The sequence below is a fragment of the Gallinula chloropus genome (assembly GCF_964237585.1).
Source record: "Gallinula chloropus genome assembly, chromosome: 2".
Classification (NCBI taxonomy): Eukaryota; Metazoa; Chordata; class Aves; order Gruiformes; family Rallidae; genus Gallinula; species Gallinula chloropus.
Genome location: NC_140086.1, coordinates 156,727,175 through 156,743,705, shown reverse-complemented (window position 1 = coordinate 156,743,705; position 16,531 = coordinate 156,727,175). Strand labels below are relative to the sequence as shown.

At 48.2% G+C, this 16,531-nt stretch overlaps 1 protein-coding gene across 2 annotated transcripts in view; it reads right to left on the bottom strand.

Annotated features, from left to right (window-relative positions):
* The window catches only part of RHEB (Ras homolog, mTORC1 binding), a 41,403-nt gene extending 25,815 nt beyond the window's left edge, over window positions 1-15,588 (bottom strand). For both annotated transcript variants that reach the window (XM_084280431.1, XM_084280432.1), the window contains exon 1: window positions 15,226-15,588. In XM_084280431.1, coding sequence (XP_084136557.1) covers window positions 15,226-15,277 — 52 coding nt within the window. In that variant the 5' untranslated portion in view covers window positions 15,278-15,588. The remainder of the gene's footprint in view (window positions 1-15,225) is intronic.
* Window positions 15,589-16,531: the final 943 nt, after the last annotated feature.

The window sequence follows — 16,531 nt, the reverse complement described above, 5'->3', positions numbered from 1 at the left end:
TTAGGAAAATAAACATCTGTTGAAACCAAAAGTGTCACGAGCAGAATCAGAACAGTCCACCAGAAGCCATTCACTAAACTGATGGAGACCTGTGATTTCACAATGAAAAGGCATTTGCAAAAATCTCATTGGAGAAGACTATGGTTTAATCTTTTGATGCTATTCAGAATCAGAGAGTTTAAAATGACTAGGAATAAAGAAAGAAATCAAGTAAGGGCAACACCAGGGCAGGGCAACAGGATGGATGACTCCCCAGCTGTACTTGCTATGGTTACTCAAAGCACCAGCTACTCTATGGCAGAGGAGTTGTAAGCAAAATCCTCCAAGTTTACCGACTCTCCCTGGAGGAACAGGACAGAAGGGAAGGGCTGGGAACACAGGGTTTTACAAGTGTTTCGAATGCAAGTCCCAGGTGGCTGAAAGCTCAACTCATCTAGAGCTACCGAAGGGTATTTGCATACACAATTGGTTATTTACGATATGACGCAGTAGTGGTAAGGAAATATTTTCCACTGTCAAAACAGAAAAGGAAGAGGTTCTCAGACAGAAAACTGTTTTAAAAGAGTAGAGCTGTGGTACTTCTGCTCATACAATAGACCTCCCGCAACATCAAGCAGAACATCCCATGAACACTCTGACTAGAGCAGTCACAGCACATCAGTTTCAAACGCCCTTGCAACTGTCAGGCCTAAACAATTATCAAACGGAGTTTCTACTCATCCTATTACTTTTTGAAGTGTGGCATTTAACCTGGCCTTGAAATTCAAGCTTTGTAACACTAGGCAGTTTACCAAGAAGGCGAGCACAGGTGGGAGCACAAAGGTCTGGCCTTCCTGGAGAGACCACGTCCTCTCTTTGGCCTGTCACCACCCACCTGCCATCCCCATCCTGCATCCTTATTCTTCTTGCAACAGGCAGAGGGAAAGCCCAGATGAAATTCTCATCCGCAGCCAACTTCTCCCCCCCCCCCCCCCCCCCCCAACCTCAGGAGACAGAAATGATGCAACTGGCCAGCAAGCAAGTCAAACAACAGCTCCAAAAGCAAGGCATTGTGCAAGCTCGATTCCACATCTGCCCTCTAATGTGGCATCCCCCCCTACGACAGCCACTGGCAGCACAGCGCAGTTTATCTCAACAGGAAGAATTTCTCAATACTCCACATCATGTGCACAAGCAATCAGTAAACAGTTTGATGGGGTCAAGAACAACTATTGAAGAGCTGCAATTCTCCATTCTCTTGCAGTTTTAAAAGCCTAGCTTCTTCAAGCCATCTTTTTTCCATTAGAACTTCTGCTTACGTACTTTACTTAATTATTAAACACTTAACAGCTGGCACCATCTAATCCACTCCTACCACAAGCCACAGCATCTTACCTAAGTTAGACTTCTACTCGGTCTTACCTACAGAACAAACCAGCTTAGGTTTTGCCAGGCCCAAGACATTTCATAACAAAATGCTGTCAGTTATAATAAATTAGGCAGGAACTACTGCTTACCTGACTTTCACTCTCTCACACACAGCTATGCCCAATGTGCTACGCTTCACAGGGACAAAGCTGTCATACTCAAAGTAGGTAACACTCAATTTAACTTGAACATTGGGATCTTTATCCTCTTTAATTCAGAATACTGAAATGCACAAACCGGACACACCAGGACTTCCAGGGTACAGATTATCTATTCATCTTCAGAGGACAGAAAGGGACAGAGGTTTAACTGGGTAGCAAAGGGAATTATAGCATGACTGTGACAAAAATCAGATAGTAGATGACGTCAGAACCCATCACTAGCTCATCATTCACCTCAGGCGTCATCATTAGTAACTTTATATGGTTAATTAAGATTTTTCCTCCAGGTACTAATTATGGCTATGTAGTTGCTATTTTGCTGACCATTGCTATGTAGTTCAGTGAATCATTCTAATGACTATAAACCCGATACATCTGGGTCAACAAAGAATTCTGTTTCTAACCCCCTGGAGACAATGACATGACAATTAGCTTGTGCTTTACTCTGATGCAATTCAATTCTGAGACTTGTAATCATGAGGAATTATCACTTATAAACATCTATGCTGAGCTGTAGTTATCCATTTTGTAGTGACATCAATGTTACGATACCAGCATTGAATTTTTTTTGATGCTGACACAGAGAGCTCAATTGGTGCTCTTGCTCCCATGATACTCATGCTCAACGTGCATCATGAAGAATTGTGGCACTCCTCCTCTCCCAAAGCACTGTCTGAGCTTTCTGAAGGACAGACTACAGGATGGATGAAGTCCAGAGATGGCCACAAAGATGATCAGAGGGCTGGAGCAACTCTCCTACGAGGACAAGCTAAGGGAGCTGGGGTTGTTCAACCTGGAGAATAGAAAGCTCCAGGGAGATGGAGCAGCCTGCAAGTACCTGGAGGGGTTACAGGAAAGCTGGAGAGGGGCTGGTTACAGGGGAACAGAGGGACAGGAAAAGGGTGTCAGCTTTAAATTGAAAGAGGGCAGATTTACCTTAGATAGAAGGAAGAATTTTTTTGTTTTTAAATGAGGGCAATGAGGTCCACAAGGCCCTCGCAGAGGTTGCCCAGAGAAGCTGTGGCTGCTCCTGGAACCCTGGCAGGGTTCAAGGCCAGGTTGGATGGGGCTTTGGGCAACCAGGGCTAGTGAAGGGTGTCCCAGGCAAGCATGTACAGAAAAATTCCATTCTTTTACTGGCATGGCTTAGCTGCCACTTCCAGGTGTCCATTTTGCCTCCACTTAAGACAACAACCTCAGCAAAGACTCGTCAGAAGAAATGTTTTAGTTACTTTAGTGCACAGTCCAGCTACCTCTGCTTATTACCCTTGCTGGCAGAAGAGCGTGTGACAGAGTTTGCCTGCTATTTCCCTTCTAATGAGGTAAACCGGTATCGGTTCCATGTGTTTACTAGCAGCTGTCAAAGATGGAAAAGCTGCTGCAAGGCTTGAAGAAATCCAGAAGAGTTCTGTGCCATGCACCTGGTCATGGTAGAGATGCAAATGGTGACATCCAAACGCTTTAAATAGGTCAGGGAAACTGCACACTGGGCTCTCCTTAACTACACAGGAAATTCAGATGTTCACAGCTGAAACAGGCAACCAGTATTTGTTCAGATAAATACCATCCTCTGTGTTCCCTTCAGACATCCTGCAGAAACTGTGCATCCCCGCAGCACCTTCCTACCCCCCTCCCCACAGCACACCACCTACAATATTCAGGTGGCTGTAGAAATTCAGAGGCATCTTCACCTATCAGGCACATCTGCCAGTGTAATTAGCAAATGCATTCCTGAACTAAGAGTTTGGCAGTACTACGTGATACACTGGACTTCCAAAGGGAAGCTTATTAAGCTTAAAGATCCAGGCTCTAATGTTGCAATTTATGACACACTTAGAGGGGGAAAAAGGCTGAACTTTGTACGGATTTCCTCCTGAAGAGGCAAAACAAGTCGTGCTGCTGGGTAGAAGCCAAGTGCTCTCTCCCTGCGCGTGCTCTTCAAGCGGCTAATTAGGTATCTGAATAAACTTGACCTTTCCTTGGATCATCGGGTATGTGCAACATTAAATGTCTTTCCAAGATACTTTTAGTAAACTGTCACCGTTTCATCATTAAATCAGTTTTAAAATGCTAAGTCACTAGAATCAAAACCGCCCATCTCCTGCCTTAGTGCATCCCACGCATCCCCCTTCTCCATCTTCAGAGTTTAGATTCAACACAAGCGCATGAGCCCCCAACTTCAGTCAGTTCTTCCTTGATGCTGAAGATCACTGGGGTGTGCAACTTAAATTCTGCAAGCCAGAAATACCAGGACTAGCAGGTTTTAAGCAGTTCAAGAAGTGGATCCTTCCAACTGCAGTTATCAGCACCAGCCTTGGCTGCACTTGCAGCACAGAGGAGTTTAACAGCAGAAGCTGATGAACTCCACTGTGTGCACCCTGCACAGGACAAAGCAGCTGCTTTGGTGAACTGGGGGGGTACAGCCATCACTTTCCTTCTTTTCCTTTCTACACAACTGGCTGATGTTGGATAGAAACACCAGGCACAGTGAGTTACACGTGATCCCCTGGCAGAGCAGCGTACCACTGACAGGTACAAATTAGGAGTTTAAAGTTACATTTCTATTAGAATCATAGAACTGTCTCATTTGGAAGGGACCATTTACATCAAGTTCAACCATCACCCTTTAGAACACCTGATCTACACCAGTAACAGAGACAACTTCAATAGCACAGAACCCTTACCAAGGTGAAAGGCCTCTGTCTTTCAGCAGATCAGCACTGGTTCACTGAAACACAGGCAGGTCTTCCCCAAGATCTGCCTCTATAGCTCCAGGCCTCAAAGGTCCTTAGAGCACTTACTGTTGCCACCATACCTCATTGCTGCTTACAACCCACCACCAAGCAGAGGGCTAGGTCTCTGAAACTGTCAGTGACATTTTCCTGGTGTCATTTAAAAAAGGCAGGTCTAGGAGCTTGACCTCAAGCGTATCGTAACACCAAGAAAGCTACTAGAAATGCAGCTGAAATGGGGAGGAATGGTCCCTCTTGGCAGTACTACTGAAATGTGTATGATACAGGGCCTTAAGGATCTTCTAGGAGTTGCAAGAACAGAAAGAGATGTTTTTCTCTTCCTGGTTGCAGGAGGACACAGGGCAAGTACCTGACAAGGCAGTAATGGTAATATCCCCTCCCTTGGTAACATCACCCAGGCAAGCAGTGTGGTATTTATCCAGCAACTACAGTTAAGAAACTTCAGCCTTATTCTGAGGGGAGGTCCACTGAATTCTCCACCAACCTGCAGCAAAACCTGAAGATCGTACTGGTTGTTCCCAACAAAGGAAGACTACTTTTAAAACATCTTAAACATATATATATATAAATTAACTGGTAATAATCATCAGATGTTAGCAACAAAAAGCCACTTTAGTCTGCAGCATATGACTATGAAGCAGTCAGTCAATGGAACAGGTTCTCTGTGCCTCCTCTGACGGTCCAAAGTCTGTTGAACCCAAAGTCAACAAATGTCAGCGTGGCACATGGCAGCCAAACCTGACTTTCCTGGAAAGAGTGCTACTCCTGACGGTAACATCAGCACACAGCACTCTTCACCTGCCATGACCTCCACTGCTGGAAGCTCCCAAAGCATCAGGAACTCTGGTACCAACCCTGACAACACAAATATCTCAGCACAAAACAGAGAAGGCAGTCTTAAGGGATACTGACTGTCTCCTCCACCAGCAGAGCAGGACACGGTCAGCTCCACCACACCTCTAAACAGATGCACAGGTAGACACTGAGACCATCTTGATTAATAATCAGCTGAGCCTTGACTATTAGTTCTCCTGCACTAACATGTGGCTCCTGTGGATCTATACATACCATCCCAACATAAAATCCAGTGTGTCTGAACTGTACTTTCACCTACAAAACCTCCCCCCATCAGATTCAGAACAACATTTGGCAAGTTATTCTAGATCTTTGAATTAACTTTACAGGCATCTTCCATTTTCCAACTTAGCAGGTGAAATTCCTCCCTGCTATTAATCAGGGCTGAAGAAAACCACGATCTTTTAAATGCCATCTTCATACCATAGCACTTTACACAGCTGGAGTTAGTCATTAACCCCTTCCCACCCCCTCTAGACTGCAAGCCACCTTCATTTACATGCTTAGCCACTCAAGGTAACAGAGCAGCCTCTGAACACAGAGGACATCCTGTTAAAGTCAGGAAAAATCAAAGTAATAATATACCAAAATCAGTGTGACAGGCATGGGTAAGACACGAGGAAAAGACTCTAGGGGAAGGATAACAACATCCAGAGTGCCATAAGCACCATTAGAGACCCAACCTTGGCTTGAATTCTCTTTGAATTTCCCAAAGATCCACAAGATAGGACAGAACATAGTTGGTTTTGCCATAGGGCAGAGAAGACGGACCAGGTAACCCTTGTTTGCTATAGCATCCTGTAAAGCTCTTGCCTGTCCTGACAGCCAGCTGGCCTTCTTACCTTCTTAACCAGCATGTATCTATCTGTTGGTTCAAAGGGTACTTGGAATTATCTTTTTGTGTATGAATGATGCTTTTCTACTCTCTATTTTTACGTTACCTAATACAAAACAGTCACAATACAGAACTCTGCAATGAAGAGTAACAACAAAACCATTGAACACATTAAAAAAACCTCTTTAACAAAACCAACTCTATCCCACCTTACTCTCCCACCTTCCCCATACCACTTGAAAATAGTCCAGGGAGAGAATTGAGGATGACATTTGCAACCTGACACTAAACCAGTTTTCCATTTAGACTATCTTTCACAAGTGAAGTGGCTTTCAGCTAGTCCAGCTCCAGCACCTAAGGAAGGACTGGCCAACAGAAGCTGGATTCTTCACTTCCCAGCACAACCATGCAGCTAGGACAAGGAGCTACACATCCAACTACAGTTCAAGACAACCTGACTTCAGACTGACCTTCCAAGAGTCTGCAGTACAAGTCTTTGCATACCAGCACAAGGTTCAAGGTGCAGCAGTAATTATTACTCTGCTATTATCCAGTTAAATCCTAAATTAATCCAGGTAATTGTAAATTCTAGTCTATTTTAAACAGTATCTAAGAAATTAAGTACATCACATCTACTTGGCAGGAATGGATAAAATGTAAACTATGACAGGGTCAAGGGCCAAGATTTACCTCAGGTACAGCAAAGCCTTTCAGAAGTGGCTTGCTTCCTTAGCCTGGCTACTTGGGAAATAGCATGCATCTTCAGTTGTGGTTTCCATGCTTCCACTGTAAGAACAGGAGAGGCAAGGTCCAACTCTCCCCACGATAAGTTACCCTTAAAACTTGGGTTCGTACTTCACTTGCCACCCCCCTTTTTCACTGTACCATCTGAAATATTCAGACAACTTCTTGCTGTCCCTAGCCTTACTGCTCAGCAACACTTGGTTTATCTTGCATTTAAAGATTTTTTTTAGAATTAATTTTAGCAACCAACAACAGGTTTATCAAGAGTTTTGACCACCTTTTTCTCCAAACCCAACAAAAGGATAAACTAGCACAACTAACACGTTTCTTTAGAATTTATTCACCAGTGTCAATTCATATAGATGAAGCAAAACCTCTATTACAAACAGGCATTTCCAAGAAAGCAATGCAGAAAGTAAAGAAACACAGGACTTGTTTGTATGACAATTCAAAGCAGAAACTTCCAGTTCCGATTCAAAATGGTAATTTGGAAACATTTTAGAGCACCAGAATTCATTAATGGAGGAACAAACCTTAAAGCAAAATACACTTTACTGCATTAATGTCAAGGGCTTGATTGTTTTGACAGTTCGTAGGACAGATTTAATAAAGAGCTTTCCTACATATTATGCATCCCAGCTCTTTTGCATGTAGCTAGAGTACCTTCAAAGGAGGTCGTAGATGAATGAAGTTTTGGCAATACAATCTGACAAGCTGTTGAAGCTAGACAGATGTATCCCACTAACTCAGGAGACAATGTTGTCAAGAGACTCTTCCATATCACCATTTCACATTACACTCGCACATGCTCACGCCCACACACTGAAGACCACTTACATATTCTCTCTTTTTCCAAATTAAAATTCATTTAACTCAGTACTCCCCAGCATACAAGTAACTAGATAAGATTTGTCACGTATGCTGTTTTGGTTCCTGTAATCTAAACCACCCAAGAATACTGATAACCACCCCAGAAGTACTAACCCTCGGTCCTGAAGACTTCAGCACTGTATTAAAAAAAGAGCCCTGAAGTGAAACTTCCCTGTCTAAAGCCTAATCTATCAGGGAACTGTGGTACCTTCAGTTTGTATCTATAGAATACAGAAGCACCACAACTTTTCTCAACAAGTCTTCCGAGTGTCACACATCAGGTTCTCGTGCTCCTTAAAAGAAAGGCCTTCAGAAATCATCCACCAAGTCTTACACTGCAAAGGATTAATCTTTGGCCATTATCCACAAACTCTTAAAAGATTTCATCCAAACTGTTATAAAATTCCTCCTCTTTATTCAGTCAGAAGTTCTCCAACTCACGTAAGAAGTCTCATAAATTCCAAATAGTCTCCCCTTTTGTAGGAGCCCCAAAAGCTCACAAATCACTCTTTGCTTGTCCTATCTTCACCTTGACTGGTACATCATGCTTGATAATCTAAAATCTGCACTTTGAGAACTTGTATCATCTGTTTATACCACTACCTGTTTGATCATTGTCTCATACTGCATCTTTCATACAACTATACTTAACACCTGCATGTACAGCAATCAAAGTGCATATGGGAAACTGAGGAAGAACCAGAGCATCTAAATAAAACATTAAATAGTTGTGAATCATCTCTATGCTACAATAGTGTTGATAAATACTCAGAACTAAAGGAGGAGCCCACCAGGCTGAGGAGCCCACCAGTATTTTCAGGTAACAAGTATTTTGTAGGATATCTTCACAAACTGATAATTACTCTGAAAAGCAAAAGAGCCTTTATTAAAGTAGGGAAGAAGTCAGTGATTCTGAATGCCTTCCACATTGTAGTATGGACCATTGACTTTGCTCCACTGCAACATCTCTACTAGTGTGTGTTTCCAGAAGATTCCAGCAGATCAGGTCACCTGAAACATCATCTGAATCTGTAGACTTCAGAACAAGCTTTAGATTTACCCCAGGTCAAACACCTTTCCTTTTCCTTGATTCTGCATGAAAAGATTAGATTTGCCTGTACAGAAGGTTATTTAAACAAGAATCTAGAAAGACTTGATTTCTCCAAGGCTCCCCAATGCACAGTCCACCACCTTCACAAGGCTATCTTTTTCCGACAAGAGAGCTCCTGGGGCTCAAAAGGCCCGCTGCTGAAAGTTTACGGAAAAGCATTCACGCTTATCTGAAGTGGCAGGAAAATACTTACAGATGTGGTTTCATAAGAGGTGTGACTGAACCAAAGTTCTGCAAAGCCACAAAGAGCGTACTCCACCCTCCCCCAAACAGCTCAGGCTCCCTGCCCCGTTCCTTCTGACAGGGTTGTACTTGCAGAGCTGAGCAGCTGAGTGACGTGGAAACTTTTCCTTCTGGTTGCTTCACTTTGGAAGTAGAGCAGTTCCCTGAGGTGGGGACCAGGCTTCCAGTGTGCCAGCACCAGCACCTGGGTGGAAGGGGAGGCAGGAAGGTGCCACCTCCAGCCACAATGCAAGATGAGCTCAGCTTGTGCCAAGGGAAGCCCCACCCCACACAGTTCATTTCCATCTGCTTTCATTACAGGTCAATTAAAAAAAGAAAGTGCCAGGGATGTCTCTTGAGAAAAGCTGCACTTAAAAGCCTGTTCCAGCACCCTGTCCAAAACCTGCCTCAGTTTACTTCCTTCTTACAAGTTCAATACAAGCAGCTCTTCCTTCAAAAATCAATCCAGCATCCATTGTACTTCCCATTTCTCGAGAAGGAAATATGACCTTTAACAGCCCACGCTTGTACCTTTTTGTAATCATTCATCTTGAAGGCTGGATTTTCTTCACATTCTTCCCTTTCCCCCCCCCCTCATCCCATATACCCTCATTTGCAGGACAGCTGCCATCCATGTGCAAGAACTATGCAGGTAAGCAAATGTCCTGATGAAGGCTGGCAGAGAGAAATTAAGCAACAGCCAGCCCCCAATCTCAGCAAGCACATTTTAGCTTCTCACGCTATCAAATTCACAACAAATTTTGCCATTCACTTCAAATGCAGGCCTTGAGAAACAGAAAGAGACCTCTCAGGTCCTTAATTTGACAGGTCTGTGACCCAAGAGGGCAGTTTCGTGTTTTTCAGTACCGTGCTGCCTATCTGCAGCTTCCGATTAAAGGCTAATTTGGGTTGACATCAACCACTTTTGACTCATGCAGGACTCGCAGAGCTTGAGCGTATTACCAACATCCCACAGAGAAAGCTGTTTTCAGTTTTGGATTGAATACACAACGAAGGGGAGCGGTTTTTAAAAATACGCCCTTGAATGTCACCTTCAGGAGAGCTACAGGAAGTTAATCACAATCGGTAGTTCGTCATGTTTCAGCCTGCTCTTCGAATCCCAAACGCGTGGTTATGCTCAGTTTCCACAGCAGCGTACCGCAGAGGCGGTTGGTTTACCCAGAACCTACACTTCAGGCAGTGTAGTGTATCTAAATGAAGAGCTTCGACTTTATATAGCTTATAAATTACAGGATCCCAGTTTCATTTGGTTTCTCCCGCCGATGTTAACTCTTCAGTTGAGTAACCGGATACCAAAACACTCAAACACACAAGCAAATCCTGCAAACGTTGCCACTGAGAGATCACAGCAGGCAATTTAAGAGTTAATCCCAGAACCATGTCCTCAAATAACCCTACCATGGCTTGATATTACAGCTGAACATGCTGCCTCTAGTGCTTCCAGCTACTGCTATCAAATGCGCCGGAGCAACTTTCACTGCAGAGCGGCGCAGTCGCTCACACCGAAATGCAATTAAAGCTGGCATTTCCAACCTCATCTCAGTCCCACGGTAGCTGCAACCTTTCCTTTCAGCTGCACTGCTAAGCACAGGCAGAACAAATGCAGTCCTAACGAGGGACACGCTAGGAAAATAACCTTGGTTCATACTAGGGACTCAGCCAAGTTTTAACCTTAGGTTATCAGCTGGGTCCTGAACCGCTCTGTTTTCCTGTTAAAATCTCAGGCTTTCCAACATTGCGGGCACAACCAACCCTATAAACCACATTACAGCACACGACAGCAGTAATTTCTCTGTTCCTCCTCTCCTGACATTTGCCCAGGCAATTTGTTGCCTGCTAAATTTACCGCTTCCCTCCGTCCAATATCAAAGGGATACCTCCTCAGGGTGGCATACTACTGTGCGAACAGATGCCACCTTTCAGGAGCAAAAAGCAAAGCCTCTGCTCCACTTCACAATACGAACCTCCTAATACTCAACTAACTCAGGTTTTCAAAACCAGCAGAGACGTTTTGTCCCAACAACTCCTCTTGCTATTTCCAGCTACCTGCTAAAGGTACTGCTTTTTTCCGCCTTTCTTGCTTTCAGGTAAGGCAGAGAGGGGAGAAGTGTTTTTTTTTAGCTTACTACAACTACCTGGAAGCCTTTCTGTATAAATCTAACCTTGGCAGTTAAGTCTGTTCCACCGTACTTTTCTGCTACCTGCGTGCTGCAGTCAGACCACGGCGGCTTCTGCCTGCAGCACGGACTGCTCTCCACCCACGCGGAGAAGAAAATGAGTTAGTGGTGACTTACCTAACTGGATTCTCCCCCCCCCCCCAAGAACTATCAACTGACCAGGAGAGCATTTTCAAATCACCAGTCCAAACGTGTAAAACAGAGACAGAAATCCAGTTTCTGCAATAGCAGCGGCATGAGTTACATGGACAGCAAAAACCAACCCAGGCCGAGACAGTGACCTACAACCAAGGCAGCTGATTCAAACAGCCCTTCCCCGCTTATCTTAAATCCATCAGGTCCATATAATACAGAGCATCTCTGCAATAATCTTGAATCTATCAGGTCAATATAACACAGAGCATCCCAGCAATAAGCTACTTTACAAGGTGATCTAAGAAACCTCTTCTTTCTTTCATACAAGCACTTCTACAAACTAAAAAAGAATAAAAATTAGCAAACTGAACACAAAGCCCTTTGGACAACTGTATGCTGCTTTCTACAGAGGCTACTGCTCTGAAGAGTCAGAAAATCTTATGTCTTGCTTGATTTATCTCCATGCAGATCCATTATTTCCAAGTACATTTGGGATATATTAAATTATGACCAGAATACAAGTATGAAGATTCTTTTTTTAGTGAAGGAAATAGCTTCTTAAAAATCTCATGCTTCATCATGCACAAGACGGTTTGTTCCTCCCTTTGTAAAACTAGCAGTTTCTGGGATGAAATCCATCTGATATCTACTCAGAACCTCACCAGGGCAGTAACACTTAGCATAATTGAATTTAACCTTGTTGGACCAATTTAAGCCTGAGCAAAACCCCAAGGAGACATTCTTGTGTGATTTTTGTCTAGCGTCATGCCACAACCTGTATGCTATACCCACACGTAATTGGCCTTCCTCACACAAAAAAGCAAGTCCCAAAGTTCCTGGCAAATATTCCGTCTGCTTCTGAGAAACTACGTCTGCCTGGGATTCGTGAGGCTTCCGCCGCGATCCCTCCCATCAGCAGGGCATACTCATTTCACATATTAAAGGGTTGATGGTGGTGTTGAAAGACAGAGGGAGTGTGTATTCAAACAAGCGGGCTCCTGAATCGCCTGAGAACTATTATATACCACTCCCAACCCCTAGTTTATTTGACGGCGGCGCCGGGATAGGGATAAAATTTACCCTGGGTGAAAGAAATGAGGGCTTAGCACGAAGCCACCGCGAGATTCAGACAAGCTTCCCAAATCCCTGCGGAGGACGTGCCTGTCCATTACTATACATGCTCGTAACCTGAAAAGAGACACAAAACTGTTGAATCATCAACTGCAGGGGACAGCTCACTCCTTGAAATAGTCATCAAAACCTGCTTATTTCAACACCTAACTGAAAAAAGCTCGCCATTTTCTGATTAGCCTCATCTCAAGCACCATGCAAACCACAAGGCGAGCACCCAACTGCACTGAGAGGGTCACCTAAACATTTATGCTGACCTAAAAAGCTGTAAAACATTTTACAACTTGCCAGAGTTACCCTCCCTTATTTCAGGGTAAAGATTAATGTTAATGGCAAAGGAATAAAGCTCCCTAATTAGAAAAGGAAATTTAAAGAACACTTCCTTCCAGCCCTTCAGATTTTGTAATTATTCCCCACCATAATGAACATTAGCTCTGTTTTCCCCAGAAGAAACACTCTTTACTTTCTACCACATAAAAGCTTGTCCTGAGATTAGATCCTTTAGTACCCACAGTTCAAGTAATACTCTTGCCATCACGATACAAAGTAAGACTTACTCAAAAGCTGCTCCAAAGCCTAGCGAAGCCGCTGTTCCCCCAGACTTTTAAGAGGCACACTTGGATAAGCAGAGGGCCCAACCTCAATCTCACAGTTTAACTTTCCTGTTTACCTAACAGCTTTACAAGATGAAAGTCTGATCCCAACGCCTTGTCCCTACTGCTTGAACTTTTACGTTAAGTATTTGCCTAAAAATGTAATGCTTCTGTATTTAAGAGGAGTAACTCTGCAGTTTTAACATGCAAGATTTTTACTTAGGAGGTAAAGGTCAAGGACAATGAAAGGAAAACTACAGTAAACCAGATTTCCCCTCCCCACTCTTAATGCCATATTCCTACAACTTGTAGCTGTCCAATCTCACCCCATCAAGCCTAACACTGCACTAGGTCTCCAAAAACTTCAGTTGAGACTTAGTCTCTCTTGGGTCTTACACATCAGGTAACTTCTTGCACATCTCTTTCTAGAATCCTTTCCATGTGAGTAGCACTGCTCAAAACTTCGCCAAACAGACTAACACCACTACACTATTTCTCCTAATTTTCCTCCACTGAGTATATCCCCTACTGCCATCTGACTGGGTTTTTTTTTTGGGGGGGGGGGGGGGGGGGGGGTGCCGCTGCTGCTTGTCATTGTCAACAGAAGACCGAAGCTCAACAGTACGCCCTGTCCTCATTGCCCTGTCCTCATCGCAGGCTTCTAAAGGACCGCATTTCAAGCATTCTCCCTTCCCACATACGCTGCCATTGCTTGTTTTTCACCAGCGTGCAAAAAGGAAGCGTAACACACAAGACAGGCAATGAAACAGGCTGCAACAAGTGATGTCAAAAACACTATGCAAACCGATCAGTCTACTACGCCTGCTCCTTTTGAGAGCCAGACAAACTCATCACCGTTTCTGTATCACCCAGTCACATACAAAAACCTAAGAAACTGCTTATTTAAACTTTAAAAAAAAAATCTTTTTAAAAAAGCTTTTGTTTTTGTAAAGGGTTCTTTCTGCTCAGTGCATAACAAAAGATAAGACTAGCTGATTAAGCCACTACTTTCACGTTAAAAACCCTTTTATAGCGGCACAGTATCTCCGCAGCATCTCTTCTTCCCCAACCACACATTATCTCCGTCATTGATCTGCGCTTTTAACTTCGATCGATCCGGAGAGCTGCGCTACGGCTCGTTCCCCGCCGCACTAAGAGCCCCAACGTCGGAACATCCGAAAGCGCTTTCGGAGACCTGTAGGAGGAAGGATTACAGGTGCGGGCGGGGAGGAACAACGCCCCCTCCGCTCCTACGGGCTGGTGCCGGACGCTCCCGGGAAGTTCCTCCGCCTCGATTATCAGCCCGCGGGGGGTTTGCGCCGGCAGCACCCTGCGGGAGCGGCACGATGCCGGGCTGGGGACGCCACACGGAGCCGGTTATAACCCCAGGGTCCCAAGGGGGGGTACGGCCGGCTCCGCAGTCGGCTTCGTTACGCTGCTGAGGCAGCTACGGAAGGGAAAAATGGTAATAAAACCGGTAATGATAATAAAAAAAGCCGGGAGTAGGCAACTGATCGACCCATTTCCCCTCCAGAAGTCAAAACGGGGCGGTAAATCCTCCCCAGGGGTGCGTTCGGAGGGAGTCGGACCGGAGTTTCCCTCAGCCAGCGGGACCGGAGCGCTCTCGGCCCGCCCCGCATCCCTCACCGGCCGGCACCGCCCGCGCCGGGAGCGCCTGGCGTGACTCCCCTTCTCCTTCCCCGGGGAGGCTGAGCACCTCGGGGGGTGCTGCCAGCGCACCGGCAGCCACCCGCCGGGGAAGGAACGTCCACACCCGGCTTTCCAGCGCCGGCACCGCGGGGCGGAGAGGTAAGGCCCGCCCGGGAGCGCGGCGCCCGGGAGGGAGGGGGGATGGGGAAGGGCGTGAAACTTCCTATTAAGGGCACGGCGGCCCCGCGCCCGCAGCCCCGGGCCCGCAGCGCTCTGCGGCGCCGCCATGGCGGGGCCCGCCCGTCCGCCCGCCGCGGCTGCGCGCTCCCGGCGGCGGGAAGCGGGGCGCCCCTCCCCTCCCCGCCGCCGCTGCACCTGCTGCCGCGGGGGAGGGCGATGCGGCGGGAGCCACCGGGCCGCGCTCCCCCCTGCGGGCTGGGGGAGGGCGCTGCGGAGCCCGCGCCGGGGGAGGGGGGGGTGAAGGCGCCGCGCCTCCGCCCCAACGGCCCGCCATCCTCCCCCACCCCCCCCCCCGCCTCACGGCGGCGCCCCGCGCTCACCCACGCTCCGGTAGCCCAGGATCGCGATCTTGCGGGACTTGGACGGCGGCATCTTCTCTCCGCCCGGCCCCGAACCACATCAAGGGCGGCGGCAGCGGCTGCGGTCACGGCGGAGGAGGCAGCGGGCGACGGGCGGCTGACGGGGAGCGGGGCGCGCCGCCAGCGACATGCGGCGGGGGCAGGCGGGGGAGGGGCGGCGGAGCGGCGGGCCGACCGCACGGGACCCGCGGCGCCTGGCAGCAAGCGGCGGCGCCCGCCCCACGTGACCGCCGGGCTCACCAGCCCCTCACGTACCTGTGCGTCACGCGTCACAGGCCGGAGCGGCGACCTCGCCGCCGCTGCCGAGAGCCGGCGCCAGGCGCCGTGAGGGGAAAAACTCGCTGCGTCATGCCTTCCCCCTGCGGCCCCGCCCCGCCAGCCCATCGATTGGGCGGCGCCGCGGCAACGCGGGCGGCGATTGGTCGAGAGCGGCGGCTGCGGTAACGGGCGGCGTTTAAAGAAAGGGGCGGGGCTGCCCAGCAAGGGCGAGCAGGGACGCGGATTGGGTGTGGGAGCGCTCGGGAGAGCGCGCGTGCGCGTAGTGCGGCCGCCTCAGGGGCGCTCGGGCAGCTGCGCGCTGCGAGATCCATCGGCCGCCGCTTCCCCAGGGCGCCTCACCGGGACGGCGGGGGTGCGACGGGACGGCGAGTCGGATCCGGCGCCGTTCCTGAGGCGGGGGCGTCGCTTCGTGGCCCGGGACGCCGCAGGCGGTTAGCGCCGGCCGGCTTTCCCGTCAGGGCGGCGGGCGGTCCCCGGGCAGCGCTCGCCCCGGCGGCCTCAGCGGCCCCGTCCCGAGGGCGGTCGCTCCGCTGGGCCGTGGCGCGAATGTAAAATCTCGGCGGCCAGCGAGAGCGGCCCCGTTGCGAGGGGCTGGGCGGGGGAAGAGCCGGGGCCGGGCAGCGGTGCGGGGCCGGGGAACGCGCGGGAAGGGCGGGCTGAGGGGACGCGCTCCGCGGGGGTCCGCGCCGCGACGGGCGCGGCAAACGGCGGGTGCGCCCAGGGTGGCTGCGGCGCGTCACGGCCGCGCGGGGAGCGGGCGGGCACGGGGAGCCGGGAGCTTCCCCTTTGCCGTGCTCGCCGCCGCTGATTTCGCGGGGCGATGTTCACCCGTTCCGCGTTTTCTTGAGAAGTGAGCGTTGTTAAGAGGTAAAAGTCCCGCTTGCCCTGTGCCCTGTCTGTTTCTGGGGTACCCGGGCACACCCAGCACGCAGTTACGTTGGGGTGCGATCGACACAACCCAACAGCTTGGTGACCTTCAGGGCGATGG